The sequence below is a fragment of the Emydura macquarii genome, unplaced genomic scaffold, assembly GCF_026122565.2.
Source record: "Emydura macquarii macquarii isolate MOO-44397 ecotype Brisbane River unplaced genomic scaffold, CSIRO-AGI_Emac_v2 contig_968, whole genome shotgun sequence".
Lineage (NCBI taxonomy): Eukaryota > Metazoa > Chordata > Testudines > Chelidae > Emydura > Emydura macquarii.
The window spans coordinates 14,415,099-14,429,775 of record NW_027131105.1 but is presented as its reverse complement, the minus strand read 5'-3'; the positions used below and the strand labels follow the sequence as shown (position 1 = coordinate 14,429,775).

The window sequence follows — 14,677 nt, the reverse complement described above, 5'->3', positions numbered from 1 at the left end:
GAAGCAGCAAATAACTGAGGCCTAATGAACAATCCATACTGTGGAGAAAGAAGGGAGCAATTTAGTAGCAGAGACTTCGGCTCCAGCGGAGCACCTGGGGTTCCTTGGGACATTTTGCTCTTAGGGGAGCTGTGACGCACCCAGCCACTGAGGGTCAAGAGGGGCCCCACATACAAGGGAGACACATTTACTTTTATACGATGCTATAATATGTTGCTGGCAATGGGGGGCTCCCAATGCCCCACCCCACCCAAAACACACCCCAGACATCACCCTGGCAGCCATCTATCCACAAACCACCAAAAGCACAGATGGCCAGAACAGTCTGTTCCAGGAGGAAGGAGGAGATATCTGGTCATTGCCCTAGGAGTCACACAAGGTTGGCCGCTCGTGCATTCAGCCCCCTTACTGCAGCGGCTTCCAAGACTCCAAGCTCTGACAGGGCAATGTCCCCTCAGCCACCTGCAATTCAGAGCTGCGTATCTTCTTTCCCAGTGAAACATCCTGTCCCCTCCCCCATGCATCTTCTCCCAAGAGGAGGAGCACAGAGCCCCTTCCTTCCCTATGCCTAGCAGACAGCAGCAAAGGGGTTAATGGAAAGCCTGAGTCCCAGGGGACTGGAGCGGAACCAATGAAGGTATTTAAGCCCTGGCAGCACCACACAGCCAATGCAATCTCCATGTCACACTGCTCTCTGCACTCCAATTTGCAACTTCCCAACCTCATCTGCTGCTGAATATGCAAGAGGATAAATGTTTACGGTGTTTACTCCTCTCTGCTTTGTCTCAACAAACTCTGGGAAACGACAAATACAGCTGCACTGCTGCACTCCGGGGCTGCGAGGAGCGCACGCCCGCTCACCACAGCAACACCGACACCACCTCAATAAATAATTACATCGACAATTAGCTCACTCACAGCAAACTGCCTCGTCAGGGACATGGAGGCAGACACCATGGCAAGGTTGGGCCAGGCTGGGTCAAATCAGATGGGGGAAGCAATTTGAAGAGTATGGTGCCAGCTGCCATAACAGATCCAGACAATGGTCCACCAAGTCCGGCCTCTGCCAATGGCTAGTGGGCAGGTGCTTCAGATAAAGTCAAGAGGAAAATATATATATGGCCAGTTGCATCCTGCTGCATGGAGCAAATACATTTCCTTCCTGACCACCGTGCTGACCAGCTTACAGCCTCAAGCATGAGGACGTATTACCCCCTTCTTCCCCCACTGTCTTACCTCGTATAGCTACTAAGGCACATTCCCAGCACTCCGGTTAACAAGAGATCTCGCGCCAGCATGGCAGGCAAAGGGTGAAGCAATCTGCTTTCCAGCAAGCTCAATGGGAGACCATAACCCACTCCCTAATCAGAGAGGCATCACTTCTCAGGGACCATGCTAGAGACATTCGGGGGTGGGGGGAGGGAGGGAGAAGATATATAGGTTAATTAGTAGTGCCAGGATGTTCAGTGGCCCCAATACAGAACAAGCTTGGAGGGATCCCAGTTCACCTTTTAGTGGGATTGGTGGACACTGTGACCCGTCCGTGCCCAGGGTAGCCAACTGGTAATGCCAAGGTCAGGGCAGGCTGCAAAAGGAGAGCAGATTCTCCCCACGCTGGTGGGTGATACTTAAGCCCGGCTTCCCAACCAGCCACAAACTGCTTCTGATTTCCCCACACTGGATATCAAGAAGCCAGTCCACAAATGCCCACAGCCCCCTTCACTGCATTTCAGCTCCAGGCTCCCAAATCAGCATTAGATCCAGTAAAGAGACCAGTTACTAGAACTCTATGCTCTTTACTAAAAAGGTTCCCTCTGACCTCAAGGGGTCAGCCACAGCACCAGATCAGTATAAGTTTGGATCTTACCTAAAATAGCACACTGTCAGCCAATCCTTTAGTATCTAAAACTAAAGGTTTATTGTGAAAAGAAAGAAAGAAACCGTGAGAGAAATGTTAGAGGATTAGAGCAATCACAGATATACAAATGATTAAAAGTCCATACACATCAGGTTTCTGGAAGAAATGTGGAGTTGCAGGCTTGTATAATCCCCCCTGGTTCACATCCAGTACCTGGATGGGTCTAGGTCCTTCGGTTCAATTGCAAGATGAATTGATCCAGAGGTCGGTGTGTGTCTGCAGACTGGACAGGAGCAAAGACAAAATGGTTTCTCTGGCTTGATCTTATAAACCCCCTCCTCCAGCCATGTGGCCTGTGGGCAGTCACAAGACCCAAAATGGAGTCCATAGTCACATGGGCCAATCCTGGTGACTCCTCCGGTGTGCCTGGGGTCCATAGTCACATGGGACAGTCCTGATGCTTCATCAGGTAGGCTGCCTCCAATGGAGTCCAGAGTCATGTAAGCAGGTTCTGGTGACTCATTGGCGATGCTGGCTTCTCCCTCTGGGCCCCTTGCACCTGGGAATGCCTTAATGGGCCATTATGCAGGCCATTGTTCTGGGGCCATCCTATCTGGGGTGTTGCCCAGGCAGCACAATTTGAAACACAGATATCTCAAATACGTCTATCACTTCCATTTCACATATTACACATGAACATAAGTATTATCATCTTATTTAGCCTATTACAACCTTCCGAACAGTACCTGACATGGCGTATCCCACATGGATTATGATGATTCTGCCATGCTGATGTCACACAATATACTAAATGCCCCCCACTCCAGCCAGCCTGCATGACACCCCCAACGCGAGACTGGTGCAGAAAGGAGTAATCGGAGCTCCTGAATACACCTCAGGGCCCCCCCTATCCAGACAGCATGACAGACATCACAGAAGCCACCACCAGAGTCGGTTCCTGAGCGGATAGTTTCGGCAGAGAGGCCAGGAAAGGGACCAACCAGGAAGAGTGAACTCTCTCACCCCTAGAGGAGGGCCCTCCTGGGCCCAGCAGAGACATCTAGGCAGGGACAGGAGGAGGGAGGAGCAGGCCCTGCCTCTGCAGAGCCGCACCTAGCCAGAAGATATTCAGAGGATCCAATCTCCAAGAGCATGATAATCCCATACCTTCCACCAGCGCCACCCCACCCCACCCCCAAAAAGGCCCAGACAGTACAGTGAGGGGCCTAGCAAATTTCAGTGGCACCATTACTCCCCCAGGAAACCAGGCTGCGTGGGAGAGCGTGGGAGGCAGCGACACACACGAAGTGGACACCAGCCGGAGCAGGAAGTAGCCGTCTTCCTGACGCGCCAATTCATCACCTCCCTTCAGGCCCACTTACCAGAGCAATGAGGGAGAAGATAGGAGAGGAGATTCATGCCATTTAGTGTTATTAATTGGCCAGTAATTTGCCAGTTAACAGGTTATAAATGTTCTCCCTTGGCTGCCATTGAGTGCCTGGCTTTCCTGATGTCTGCTGGGGGATCTTTAAACCCTTGGTGTCATTTGATAGCAAACCAAAAACTAAAAGCCAATACTGGAGGACTCATGTGGGGTAAGGTCCTGTTACACAGTGTGAGGGCATTAGCCCATTGCTTCTGGGGGCCCAGGTTCAGCTTGGGGTTGTATCAGAGGAGAGGAGTTTGTTGGCACTCAGTCTAGAGCCACGTTTCCCCCCACCTCAACTTCATGTGTCATAAACCAATAGGAGTCTCAGGACAGGCCATACCACACAGCAATGCCACACAGGCAAAGGGGAGCTGGGACTGAAACCAGGCAGGATCTCTTGGAAACCCATATCCCATGCAGAAAAAACCCCAGGCAACCTAATCCGCACAGAAGAATCAGAGAGAAGCCAGAGGAAATTTTTCATGGAGCAACAGGGACTGGATAGTTCAGGACACTGGGACTCCAGCTCTTTCACACCTAAGTCACCTGTTTGAGTTTAGCCCCCGGGTTAGTAGTGAATGGAAGTTGCTAGCGCCTGATCTCTGCTCTGTGACCCCTGTGAAAGATGATTTGGTTTATCACAGCCCAGAACAAGTGGCACTAGTCTCTATATCACAACACACCATCGTCAAAACCAGCTGCCGCCCCTTTGTCGGCAGGCCCAGAGAGGGGCCTGGACTACCACAGGCCATGGATTCTAAACTCCTTCACTCTAGACAGGATCTTTCTCTGCTGAAGTGTCTCATGCCTGTGGTGAGAGCAAGAGGTGAAGAAAGCACACCCTGCAGCTGGCCATGCCCCACCTGATCTGTGCAGAGAAACAGACCTTCAGTCAGGCAGCAACATTAACCCCTTCTCTGGCAACCAAGGAAAGGGTGCTCTGGTGATTAAAGTCCTGGGCTGAAAGACAGGCAATCCGAGTTCAATTCCTAGGTCTGCCACAAGCTTCTTGTGTGAACCTGGACCAGTCAGCGAGGCCCTGATTCAGCAACAGACTCGAGCATATGGTTAAACGCTCTGCTGAACGGGGCTTGCCGCCATCTGCAGACATGTTGGAGCGGTGCTCTAAAGATATGTTGGGCAGTGAGGTGATCAAATTCCACCAACATGTGGACAACAAAAGTCTAAATACCAGAACCAAACTTACCCCTGGCCCCACAGCAGTTTGCCTTGAAGAATGGGGAAGCAGAACATTCAGACATGTGGGACCAAGGGAGCCTCTGAGTTCTCATCTGGTACTGAAGGGGTTAGCCGGCACTCTAACTGAGCTCTGACTAGTGCCCATTTAGCAGAGTCATGCAGGTCCTTAGTGAATCACTGCCATTATTGGATTGCATTTTTAAACTCCGCCTGCAGAGTCTGGACTGAACCACCCCTCCCTTTGTAGCAGGTGCTGCTGCTGGCCTTCCCCAGGCCCTACAGAGGTAACAGAAGAAGAGCAGCCGTGGGCAGCCTTAGCTGGCTATGCTGCGACCCTTGGAGCCTACTCAATGAAGTATCCCGCTCCAGATGATGAATTCCTGGTCCCAGCCAGGGAGAGAAAGAAACAGACAGGATGGAATTAGTTCCCCAGCCAGGCTTGCTCAGCTCTTCATCGCCGGGGAGGAATCGCTAACATCTTCCGAGTGCTCAGCCAAGTCTGGCCGTCTCTCCTCCTGGCTCCAGCGTGGACTCCGCGATGGCCCGCAGCATGCGCCACTTGGGGATTAGATACTCAAAAGTTCATGCTGCTGCCGCAGCAGCTGGAAACAAAACACAAGAGTGATGCTGCATTGGGGAGGCTGTGGCCCGGTGCCCTGGGAACTAGGCTGGGGGGAGAAACAGGGCAGCATAGCCAAAAGCCACAGTTCCTTTCACCTTTGTCTTCTGAACCATGCTGTATTAAATGTCATCAGCTGAGTCCGTTCAGGAGAGTCCAGAGCACACCATGAATGGAATCCTAACAAAGCTGCCTGGCGCTCTCAAAGGAAGGGGGTGAGGGTCATCATGAGACTGCCCTTCCCCCACTCTGTCCACTGTCAGGAGATTAATCTTGATTGACAGGGCCTTCCAATGCAGGGAAATTCCCCCTGCCTGCCTGGCTCTTCTGCCTTCCAGCTGAGACTTTAAACCAGAAATCCTGACCAGGAGCCAGCAGAGCTCCTAGGACACTTTTCACACCAATCAGACATTAACCCCAACGTCATGAGCAGCTTCCAACCTGGGCAACTACATTCAGCTTCCTTAGAAAACCACTCCACAGCATCAGCTAGAGACACGATCCTTTGCTTCCTGACCAGCCTGTAGTGTTGCTGTGCAGCCATTAATCAGCTGCCACAGCCCACACACGGATCTGGTTTGGGTGTTCCTATCGGGGAGTGTGGCACTGCGGGCTTGGTTGGAGATCTGGCAGCATCTTCTTCTGTTTTGCCCCCTCCTGTGCTTGGCTTGCAAAAGCAAACCATGGGAGGGAATTTCTCCTGCCCCAAAAGGCCGGCACAGTACCAAGCAGAGAGACAATCCTCATGGGCTCGCTCTAGCATAGTAAGTGCAATGTAAGGCAGCAGCTACCACCTCCATGCTTTATGTGAAACCCTCATGAATTCACATCCTAATCTCAGTGCCTGAGCAGCCAGGTTTCTCCCACCATGGTGAGCACATCACGTACATGCCCCCGACTGATTTCCTGCAGGAGCTCACGCCCAGTGACCATGCACTGTAGTAACACTGGGAGAACCAATTGCGTACGACTGCCAGCAGTGCCTTGTGCCCTAGCTACTCATGGAGGCCCGGCTGGAGTAACAATTAGCCAACTCCCTCACCACTAAAAGGACACAGAAATTGGTTACACTTTTCCCAACCCCCAGGGCTATATCTTCCCCAGGGCTGGAAAGGGGTGGGAGAGGGCCTCTAATTGAACCCCCTAACCTACTGTCAGCTCAGACAAGTCACCCCACTGGGACTGCACCAAAATCTAGACATCATCAGTACACTGAGCTTTCCTGAGAATAAAGGGAATCAAACCCTGCCTGCCAATGCTAATGAAAGGATGGTGGGTCTGCAAGTGCTGTCTTGGACAGAGCAGAGGGAATTGTAACAACACACACTGACCAGGGAGCGTAACTGGCAAGAATGGATTCTGTGGCTCCATTTCCAGCCAGACTGGTTTTCTTGTGTGGTTGTTACCTTTGTGAGCAAACGGATGCATTGCTGCTTGTTTATTCTTTGCTCCTTCCCTCTCACTTTGTTAGCTGTGCCGTGCAAGAAAAGGAGTGAAAGGGAGAGGTTGGAAAAGAGAGGGTGGGATGGAGAGAAAGACAGACACCAGGCACCCACGAACAACCACCTTAATGTTTCAAAGAGCTGCTTTTCAGCCTGGGTTAGCAGGGAATTAGTAATCTGCAAAAGGGAGGCAGCCCCAATGTGAGCAGCACAAACACACATGCTGCCCTTCCTCACCCTATACTGGCACAGGACAGGAGGGGAGAGGGGAGCTCAGCACCCATGTCCCATTTGCCCTGTGCTTGTTCTTCTGAGGCTGCCCAGAAGGAGACCAAGGGCAGCTGCAGTTTGAAGCCTTGCCTGCATGACAAACTTTGCTCAGCCTCCTTGAGGGGCCACTAAGCACCCCAGGATCCACTTATGCTCCCCAAGAGATCAGGAAACTCCAGGGGAATAGTCCGTCTGGATTCAGAAGAATAATGCTAATCATCAGGCTCTGCACACAGCCCTCCACCCCACCAATCCAGGCTGAAGTCCCTGATGCTCAGAACAGCCTCAGCACAGCTCATTTCATATATCAAAGCTGCCACCCTGTGCCAATCCAGCAGGAGACCTGGCTACACTTATCATCAACCCCTTTGGCTGAGTGGCACGACCCCCCCTCCCACCACTACCACCACCAGAAGCAGCTCAGGGACAAGGTGACAGTCCCTTCCTTATACTTCTCTCTCTCGTTCAGCACCTTGCTTAGGAAAAGCCCAAAGGGAACAGAAGAACTGCTCTGAGCCACAGCTGGGACCCAAGGGAGTTGTGCACGCCAAGGGCAGCAAAGAGAGAGCGAGAGACAGAGCCAGAAAGGGAGGGAGGCAGTTCTGCTCCGGAGTCAGCAGTTGGGTGACCCAGCAGGCAGCAATGTAACGATTTCATCATTTTCCACCAGAATTGAATTAGTTTGAAGCCAAAATCAGATTTGTGAGCCCAGCGCTCTTGACAGCAAACCCTTTGCTTTGTCAGGCAGCTGTTAGCTGTCTCCCTCCGCTCCGGAGAGGACAAAGGAGGGACTGCCTGGGACAATTCCACATGGATGTCTATGCACTCCAGGAGGCTGCAGTTAAGGCACGTGCTCCCAGAGGACAGCCCCCCATCCCTGTAGTGACTGTGACCTGCAAAAGGGCACCTGAAAAACTGCAGGAAAAGAAAAGCCTTCTCCCCTGTTACTCCTTCTGAACCCTCAACCAAGGTGAGACCCTCATCCAGGCATTGCTCCTGCTGCACTCCCCAGTGCCCCAACCAGAAGGGACATTCAACTTGGACAGATGCCCTGTGGCTGGCTATGCAAGGGGCTCCAATGGCCATGCTCCACGGAGTGGCACTATGGGGGGCTGAGGGACTATTAGAGGCTCCTCCTGAACTATTTAGCCCCCTGACACACCCGCAATCAGTAGCTAACAGCGAAGCTCCTTGGGAGAAGGGCCCCGCAAGACGCTCGTCCATGGGCTTTCTGAGCACAGCACAACGGCTCGGAAAAGACAAATTTCACAGAGGGTCCAGCATGAGGGAGGCACACGGGCTGCTCTAGGAGAACTCAGGGCACAGGACAGAGAGGCCCAGGCTATGCTGGCCACAGCAAGAAACAGCAGCACAAACTCCCCACATACAGCTCTGCACCCCCCTGCTATCCCCAAACCCACCTCTGTCAACCCACCTAATGCTAGCCTGCAGCCCCCTGCTGTTCCAGGCTGGGCCCCACCATCACTCTGCCCACGCCCCACTGTCCTAACCGGCAGGTGCCCCTGCTTAGCCCGGAGCTGGGTTTCCTTGCTCAGGGAAAGCCATCATGCCAGTTTGCGTTATTTGACCACTCACCCACCCTGGGCTAGCTTGAGAACAGAATCATTTCATGGTGATCAAGTCAGGAAGGCCAGTCCTCAAAAGAGAGGCTGGAGCATTAAACCACTGCACCACGCTAGCGCCGACGGGCTAAATTCAGCCCTGGCGTATGCAGGTGTTATCACCCACTGAAGTCAATAGTAACTACACCCGCATACGGCAGGGCCGTATTAGTCCAGTGAGCCGGATCCTCAGCTGGAGTAAACTGGTATAGCTACATCGATTTCAATGGAGCTCGGCTGATTTGCCCCCTTGAAGGTCTGGCCCACAGCCTTTAACCCAGGCTGTGAGAGACTGCGCATGCCACGCCAGTTTTGAGAGGCCTGGATATATTACACTCCCATCATTCGGAGGAGCTGAAATAGCCTCCCTGCGCCCATTTATATTTTATAATATCATCTGGAAAAGAAGCTGGCAATAGTTCATAAACCAAGCAGGCTGGGCACCCCCTCGCCACAGACTTCATGCAGCAAAACAGGGCAATAAACCGGCAGCTGCGTTTGTGTGTTAGCAACGGCCTGTGGGAAATGCTTCCCTTGGGACAGGCAAGAGACTTTCCCTGGATTGGGAAATGGCAGCCCAGGGATCCCAGCCCTGGCATGTGCCCACATCCCCAGAGGCAATGGTTTGCTACTAACTGCCTTCAGCCTCAGACACGTTTAATGTTTCACACACGAAGCTGCCCCACACCCTGCCCTTCCCCAGTCCTGTGCCCTAGATGGAGGTGGTGGAGGCACCCACTCCCAAGGCTCTGGATACCGCCCACGGCCTGGCAGCCCAGCGTGCAGGGGAATGAGAATCCCAGGTGTGTTTGGTGCATCACTGCACCTGGACGTTCCCCCTCTGTGCTGCCTCGCTGCACGCTGACCCGAGGATGGAGAGAGACAGGCCAGCGGGCCCAGCTGCAGGGGCCACGCTCCCCAACCCCCAGGCCCAGGGCCGCTCTAGAAGGAGCTCTACCGCCAGACAAATTCCAAGCGGGATCTTGGCAGATCCTTTTGGAAACTGTCCAGGCTGGAACTAGGGAACTGTCACTGTGGGACCCACACAGGAGCTGGCTTGCTCCCACTGTCAGCAGATCCTCCGAGCACACACAGGAATGAATGAGCTGCCAAAAAGACAGCACAGGAAGATTTTCCAGGACCCAGCAACCAAGGGAACAGGTCTGACCAGGTAAGGAGCAGCCAGCCTAGAAAGTCTTCCTTCAGGGACACGCCTATAGCCTGGTGGGGGAGGAGGAGAACAGGGCGCAAGGACAGGAGGAAGCAGAGCGGCTTGACAAAGACTGAATGGGCCACCCGTGCTCCAGGTACTTGGAAGATCATGGAGAGGAGAGGGTGTCAAATGTCAGAGGCAGGTCATGTCTCTCCGAGGCTGCCAAGGGCAAGGCTGTCCTGCAGCGAGGGCCCAGGGTCTCTGGCTGTCTGACCCAGCCTCTTGCACATAACCAGCCGCTCACAGGAATGATCACTTCCCAGAAGGAGCAGAGCATGTCTGAACCCAAGCCCCCTGGGTCGGGTGTGAAGGTGCTGACCCTGGAGTGACCGGCTGTTAAAGGGAGCTTGAGGGCAGCAGTTAAGGGGTCAGACAAGCTCACACTCCCTTCCCACCAACTCATGCTACCAGGCATGCAGCTGGTGAACAAATGAATGAATAAGGGCCAGGGAGTGGGCCACAGGAACTTCAGGAGCCTCGGAGCTCAATGCTGGATGAAACTGTGCAGTCCCCGAGGCTGCTGCCTGCCCTCGGACTCTGCCTTCCCCACCCCTGCGTTCAGTCACGAGCAGCTGCTTTGGAGGCTCTCTCTGACCATCCCAAAAGGGAGTGCAGCCTGCCCTCCAAGACAAAGGCAGCTCCTTTCACACTGGTCAATGCCAGCGCTGAGTGGAGATGGCTGCGACTCAGCAGGAGAGCCCCTTGCAAACGGCAACCGTGGCCAGTTACCAGTTCTCTGAAGCACGCTATTAGTCTGATCTGCAAGGAGATTAGCTGCCCCGCTCCCGCCACACCACTCCAAGGAAGGAATCAACTCTGGCAATACTGAAAAAGGCAAAGAGGGGAATAGTTATTGTTTGCACCTACCCAGCACCATCCCTGCCTTCCCAACCCCTCACTGCAGCAGAGTCCGCTGTTCCATGTACCATACGCAGCCAGGAATTGCACTGCACTGTCCTTGGGCCATGGGGTGCGTGTTACACTCTTCGCAAAACTGGAGAAGGTTCAGCATTGCTAGCAGGGGCCCCAGACCATGCATGATGTATCATTATGAACCCCGGCCCAACCATCCCAGCAGGAGCCTGGACTGCCAGAGCCAGCATGGCACTGGGAAGCAATGGGGCAAGGAAGAGAACGAGATCCCCATGCACCCTCCTACCTAAGGATCTGGTGGGTACCAAACCAGTAACACCAAAAGGCTTCTGGGTGCTTTCAGGCACTTCTGGTGCTGTTCCTGCCCTCCTTCCCTGCAGCATTATACACTTCTACATTACTAGTGTAATGCTCCTATTGGTTGCCGGGAAATGGGCGGGCAACTGAAGACTCCTTCCCCAGCCTAAGGGGAGGAGCTATAGAGCCCCAGACTCAAAGCACAGAGGACAACTAATGAGAAAACAGGAACTGGTGTGGGGTTCAAAGGGTCGAACGTAGGGAACCTGAAGGGGACACCGAGCAGAGAACCCCAGACAGCGCCCACTGCTCCTCAGAGGTGTCTAGGGAGCCAGCAGATGCAGCCCAGAGGAACTCTGCCTGGATACGTAAATGGAGGGAGGAACGGGAATAGGCCCTACAGTCGCAGAGCATCCCCTCCACCAACATCCTCTCCTTGGTGTTATAGATGGCTACCTTGGCCAGCGCTAGGACGAGGCTGACAAGGGGATCTCGCGACTTCATGGGGCCACAGACGGGGTGTGCATATTTCAGAAGGTGTGGGGAGAAGTGCAGCCAGAACCCGAGGAGAAGGTTCTAGAGGAGCCGGAAAAGGGGCCGCAACCTGGCACGCTCCAAAGAGATGTGCACCAGGGTCTCCCTCAGGCAGCGGAAGGGGCAGGTGTCAGGGAGAGGAGAGAACCACGCCCGTGCTCACAGCTCCATGAAGGAGCCACAAGCTGATATCCCCAGTGGGCTGTGGAACCAGGATGGAATAGAGGCTGGCCCACTATACCACCCATGGGAGCAGCATTTACTACACAAGGCTGGATCAACAAACGTGTTGGGTTTCTAAATCAGTATGGGGCCATTTGATTCAGGCCAGGCATCACTGGTAAATACCAGGTTAAACCAAAACCCAGATGGCTGTCCCGAGCCATGACCTCATGCTCCACACTCAGCACAGGATACTCCCGGACACCCTGCCTCAGCCTGCGCTCCGCTCCCCATCCCGTTGGCCATAGTTCTCACAACATACAAGCAGCCCATCTAGGCAGGCAGCTGCCCAGCCAGGTGTCCACAAGAGGAGCGGACCCACAGGGCCCGAATGCAGCCCACCTCAGCTACAGCTAAGCAGGCACTTACCGAGTTGATGCAGCCCAATTCCTTGTTCAAGAGCCAGGGAAGTGACAGCTTTCCCTCCCCTCGGTAGCAAGACTGGATGCGCTCCTTGATCTTGTCTTTGATCTTCTTCAGAGTAAAGAGGCAAAGGACGGACTCCTTGGGTGGCTTGACCCTGTTCTTCTGACCCTGGGAGAAAACAGTGAAGAGGATGTCTTCCTGCTCCGAGATGCCCAGCTGTTTGGCAAGTGCCTTTCCGGGCTTGCTGAGGTATGCGTCCTGTATCAGGCGGTACTCAACGCCGTCCCGCATGCAGCCGATAGGGAACTCCACGTAGGAATAGAACTTGGGGTCGTCCACACAGAGGCGGACGATCTTGGAGGTGAAGAACTGCTCCCCAGTGGAGTCGGGTGAGGTGAGCTGGGTGTCCAGCTGCAAGGTCAGGTAGTAGACGAACTGCTCACTGCTGAAGCTATAGATGTAGTAAATGTCAAAAGTGGGGAACTTGGAGAGTGTGTCCGAGGGGATCTTAAGCTGAGAGGAGACAAACTCATCCTGGTAGACGAAGCCAAACATCTCCGCATTCTCCTCATTGGCCATCAGCTTGCGGCTGGAGAGAGTGGGGAAGTACTCGGACTTCCCGTCGATAGGCGTCCCGATGAAGAGCTTGTTGTGTCCGTTATGCACCTCAATGATGACACCCGACATGGTGCCAGACTCATTGACACTGGAAAGGTAGTGCTCCTTGCGGTGGTGGGGCTCCCCCAGCTTGAAGAGGTCATCCAAGCGTAGGAACTGGCAGATGCCCTGGGAGGCGCTGCCACAGGCAATCAGCCGGTTCTCTGAGTAGTCCACCAGTAGCAGTTTGTTGACGTTGTTGGTGGTGACCAGCCCATGGGGGCAGGACTGGACGCTGGGTGGCGGATAGCACTTCTCATTGTCATCCACTGGCCCTGTCACATGGGCACGCAACAGCGTCAGGTTGTTGGAGAGCTTGTAGATCCGGTTCACAGCGCCCACGTAGACCTCCCCAGTTTTGTTGTGGACCACGAGATGCGTCAAGCTCCAGTCTGTGACAGAGAAAGTCCTAAAGGGGGACATAGGGGTGCCCTCCGCCAGTGGAAGCCAGGCGCTCCCCAAAAGTAGCAGAGTCCAGATGTTAACGGACAAGTGCCGTTTGAGCCGAAGGAGCCACATTGCAGCAGTGTCACATCCGACCAGGGCAGCACACAAACCCAGCCACAAAATAAATAGAAGCCAACTCAAAAAGAAAGGGATGGGGAGAGGGGTGGGGGATTAGTGGGCCAAGGTCTCTCCTGCTTCTGCGAGGCTCCACATTCAGGGCATCATGGGCATTGGCAGCCTGGTCAGCCCTAGAGGGAAAGACAAGAACAGGATTAGTCAAGTCCTCCTGCAGCTCAAACTAGAACATTCAGCCTCTTCCTTTATAACGGCTCATCACCACCACCACCCCCCACCTACTAGCCACTCTCCATTTCTGGGGCCTTGGTTTCTCACACCTCGCTGGGGGTTTGGCCGGCTTCCGGTGCCATGCACAGGAGATGCAATGCCCCTTCCATCCGTCTCCTCCAGAACATTACTCTCCTCCCCCAACAGCCACACACAAATGGGGGGGGGGACAGCATCACAGAAGGCCACATTCGGGACCACCTTCCACCCCACCCCCTGCCCCAGCAGCAGAGAGAACAGGTGCACTCCTGGCACAGGGACCACAGCTTCCCATCCGAAGGGAGACGTGCCGAGAGCAGATTAGCACAACGCCGCCCAAAACCATCCCAGCAAGCCTCCAGGGATCCACGGCCGCTTTGCTTCTCCACCCAGATGCTTGCTGGCCCACCTCACAACCACCATCTCCCCAAGCACGCCGGGGCAGACTGCAGCTCCCTAAGGAGCCTGTCTATGTTCTGACGCCCCCTAGCAGACATGGGAAGGTTGCTCTTGGGTGCTGTCAAGCACTCAGTTCCAAGGAGAGGGGAGGGGTGGGGGGGGGAGAATCAGCCTCAGCATCACTAGCCCTGAGAATCAGCCTGGCTTTCCTACAGGCCCTGGAGTCACAGGCCAGCCCACAGCTGGGGGGAACGAGTGTAAATGCTCCCATCCTTTCAGCTGCCAGAGCAAGCATGCAGCATCTTGACACATGCATGGCAGGCAGCAGGCTCATGGGTCACTCTCGAATGGCTAACACAAGTGCCTCCCTGGGAGGGAGCTGGCATGTGCCGTTCGTGCCAGCCATGCACAGCAGCATTTGTTGGGGCCGAACAATAGAGCTACACGCACCTTGGCCTCCGGCAGCTCTGCTGGGCCCATTTCAGAGGGGTTTTAAAATCTGGTCCTGGTGGCAGTTTGTTCACTGCTCAGGAGCCATGAGGAAACTGCACATGATTCCTCTGTAAAGCCAGCTGCTCACATCTCATCTAAACTAGCTGCCTGACTGGGGGATGCGATGGCTCAGGTACAGAGTACAGAGACCTCCCTCAAAGCCCCCAGTTCAAAGCCAGCCCTAGTCAATGCTGACGGACAGCTGCTACCCTCTGAAGGCTGCGAAGAGGCCCACATGAAACAAGCTGGCAAGTCTGCCCGAGCCCTAGGAGACAGGTGGGGACACCTCACAAAACCCACCCTCCTGACCAACACCAAACTCGCCCCCTTCTTGGCAACCTCAGCAGAGAAGCCAAGGACTGAATGGGCCATGGGTCTAACACCCGGAGAACAAGACAAAGGCCTGAGGGAGG

General features: G+C 54.3%; 1 protein-coding gene across 8 annotated transcripts in view; it reads right to left on the bottom strand.

Moving 5' to 3' along the window:
* PLXNA1 (plexin A1) overlaps positions 1–14,677 on the bottom strand; it is a 253,854-nt gene that overhangs the window by 213,560 nt on the left and 25,617 nt on the right. For all 8 annotated transcript variants that reach the window (XM_067544295.1, XM_067544297.1, XM_067544301.1 and 5 more), the window contains exon 2: positions 11,949–13,297. In XM_067544295.1, coding sequence (XP_067400396.1) covers positions 11,949–13,121 — 1,173 coding nt within the window. In that variant the 5' untranslated portion in view covers positions 13,122–13,297. The remainder of the gene's footprint in view (positions 1–11,948; positions 13,298–14,677) is intronic.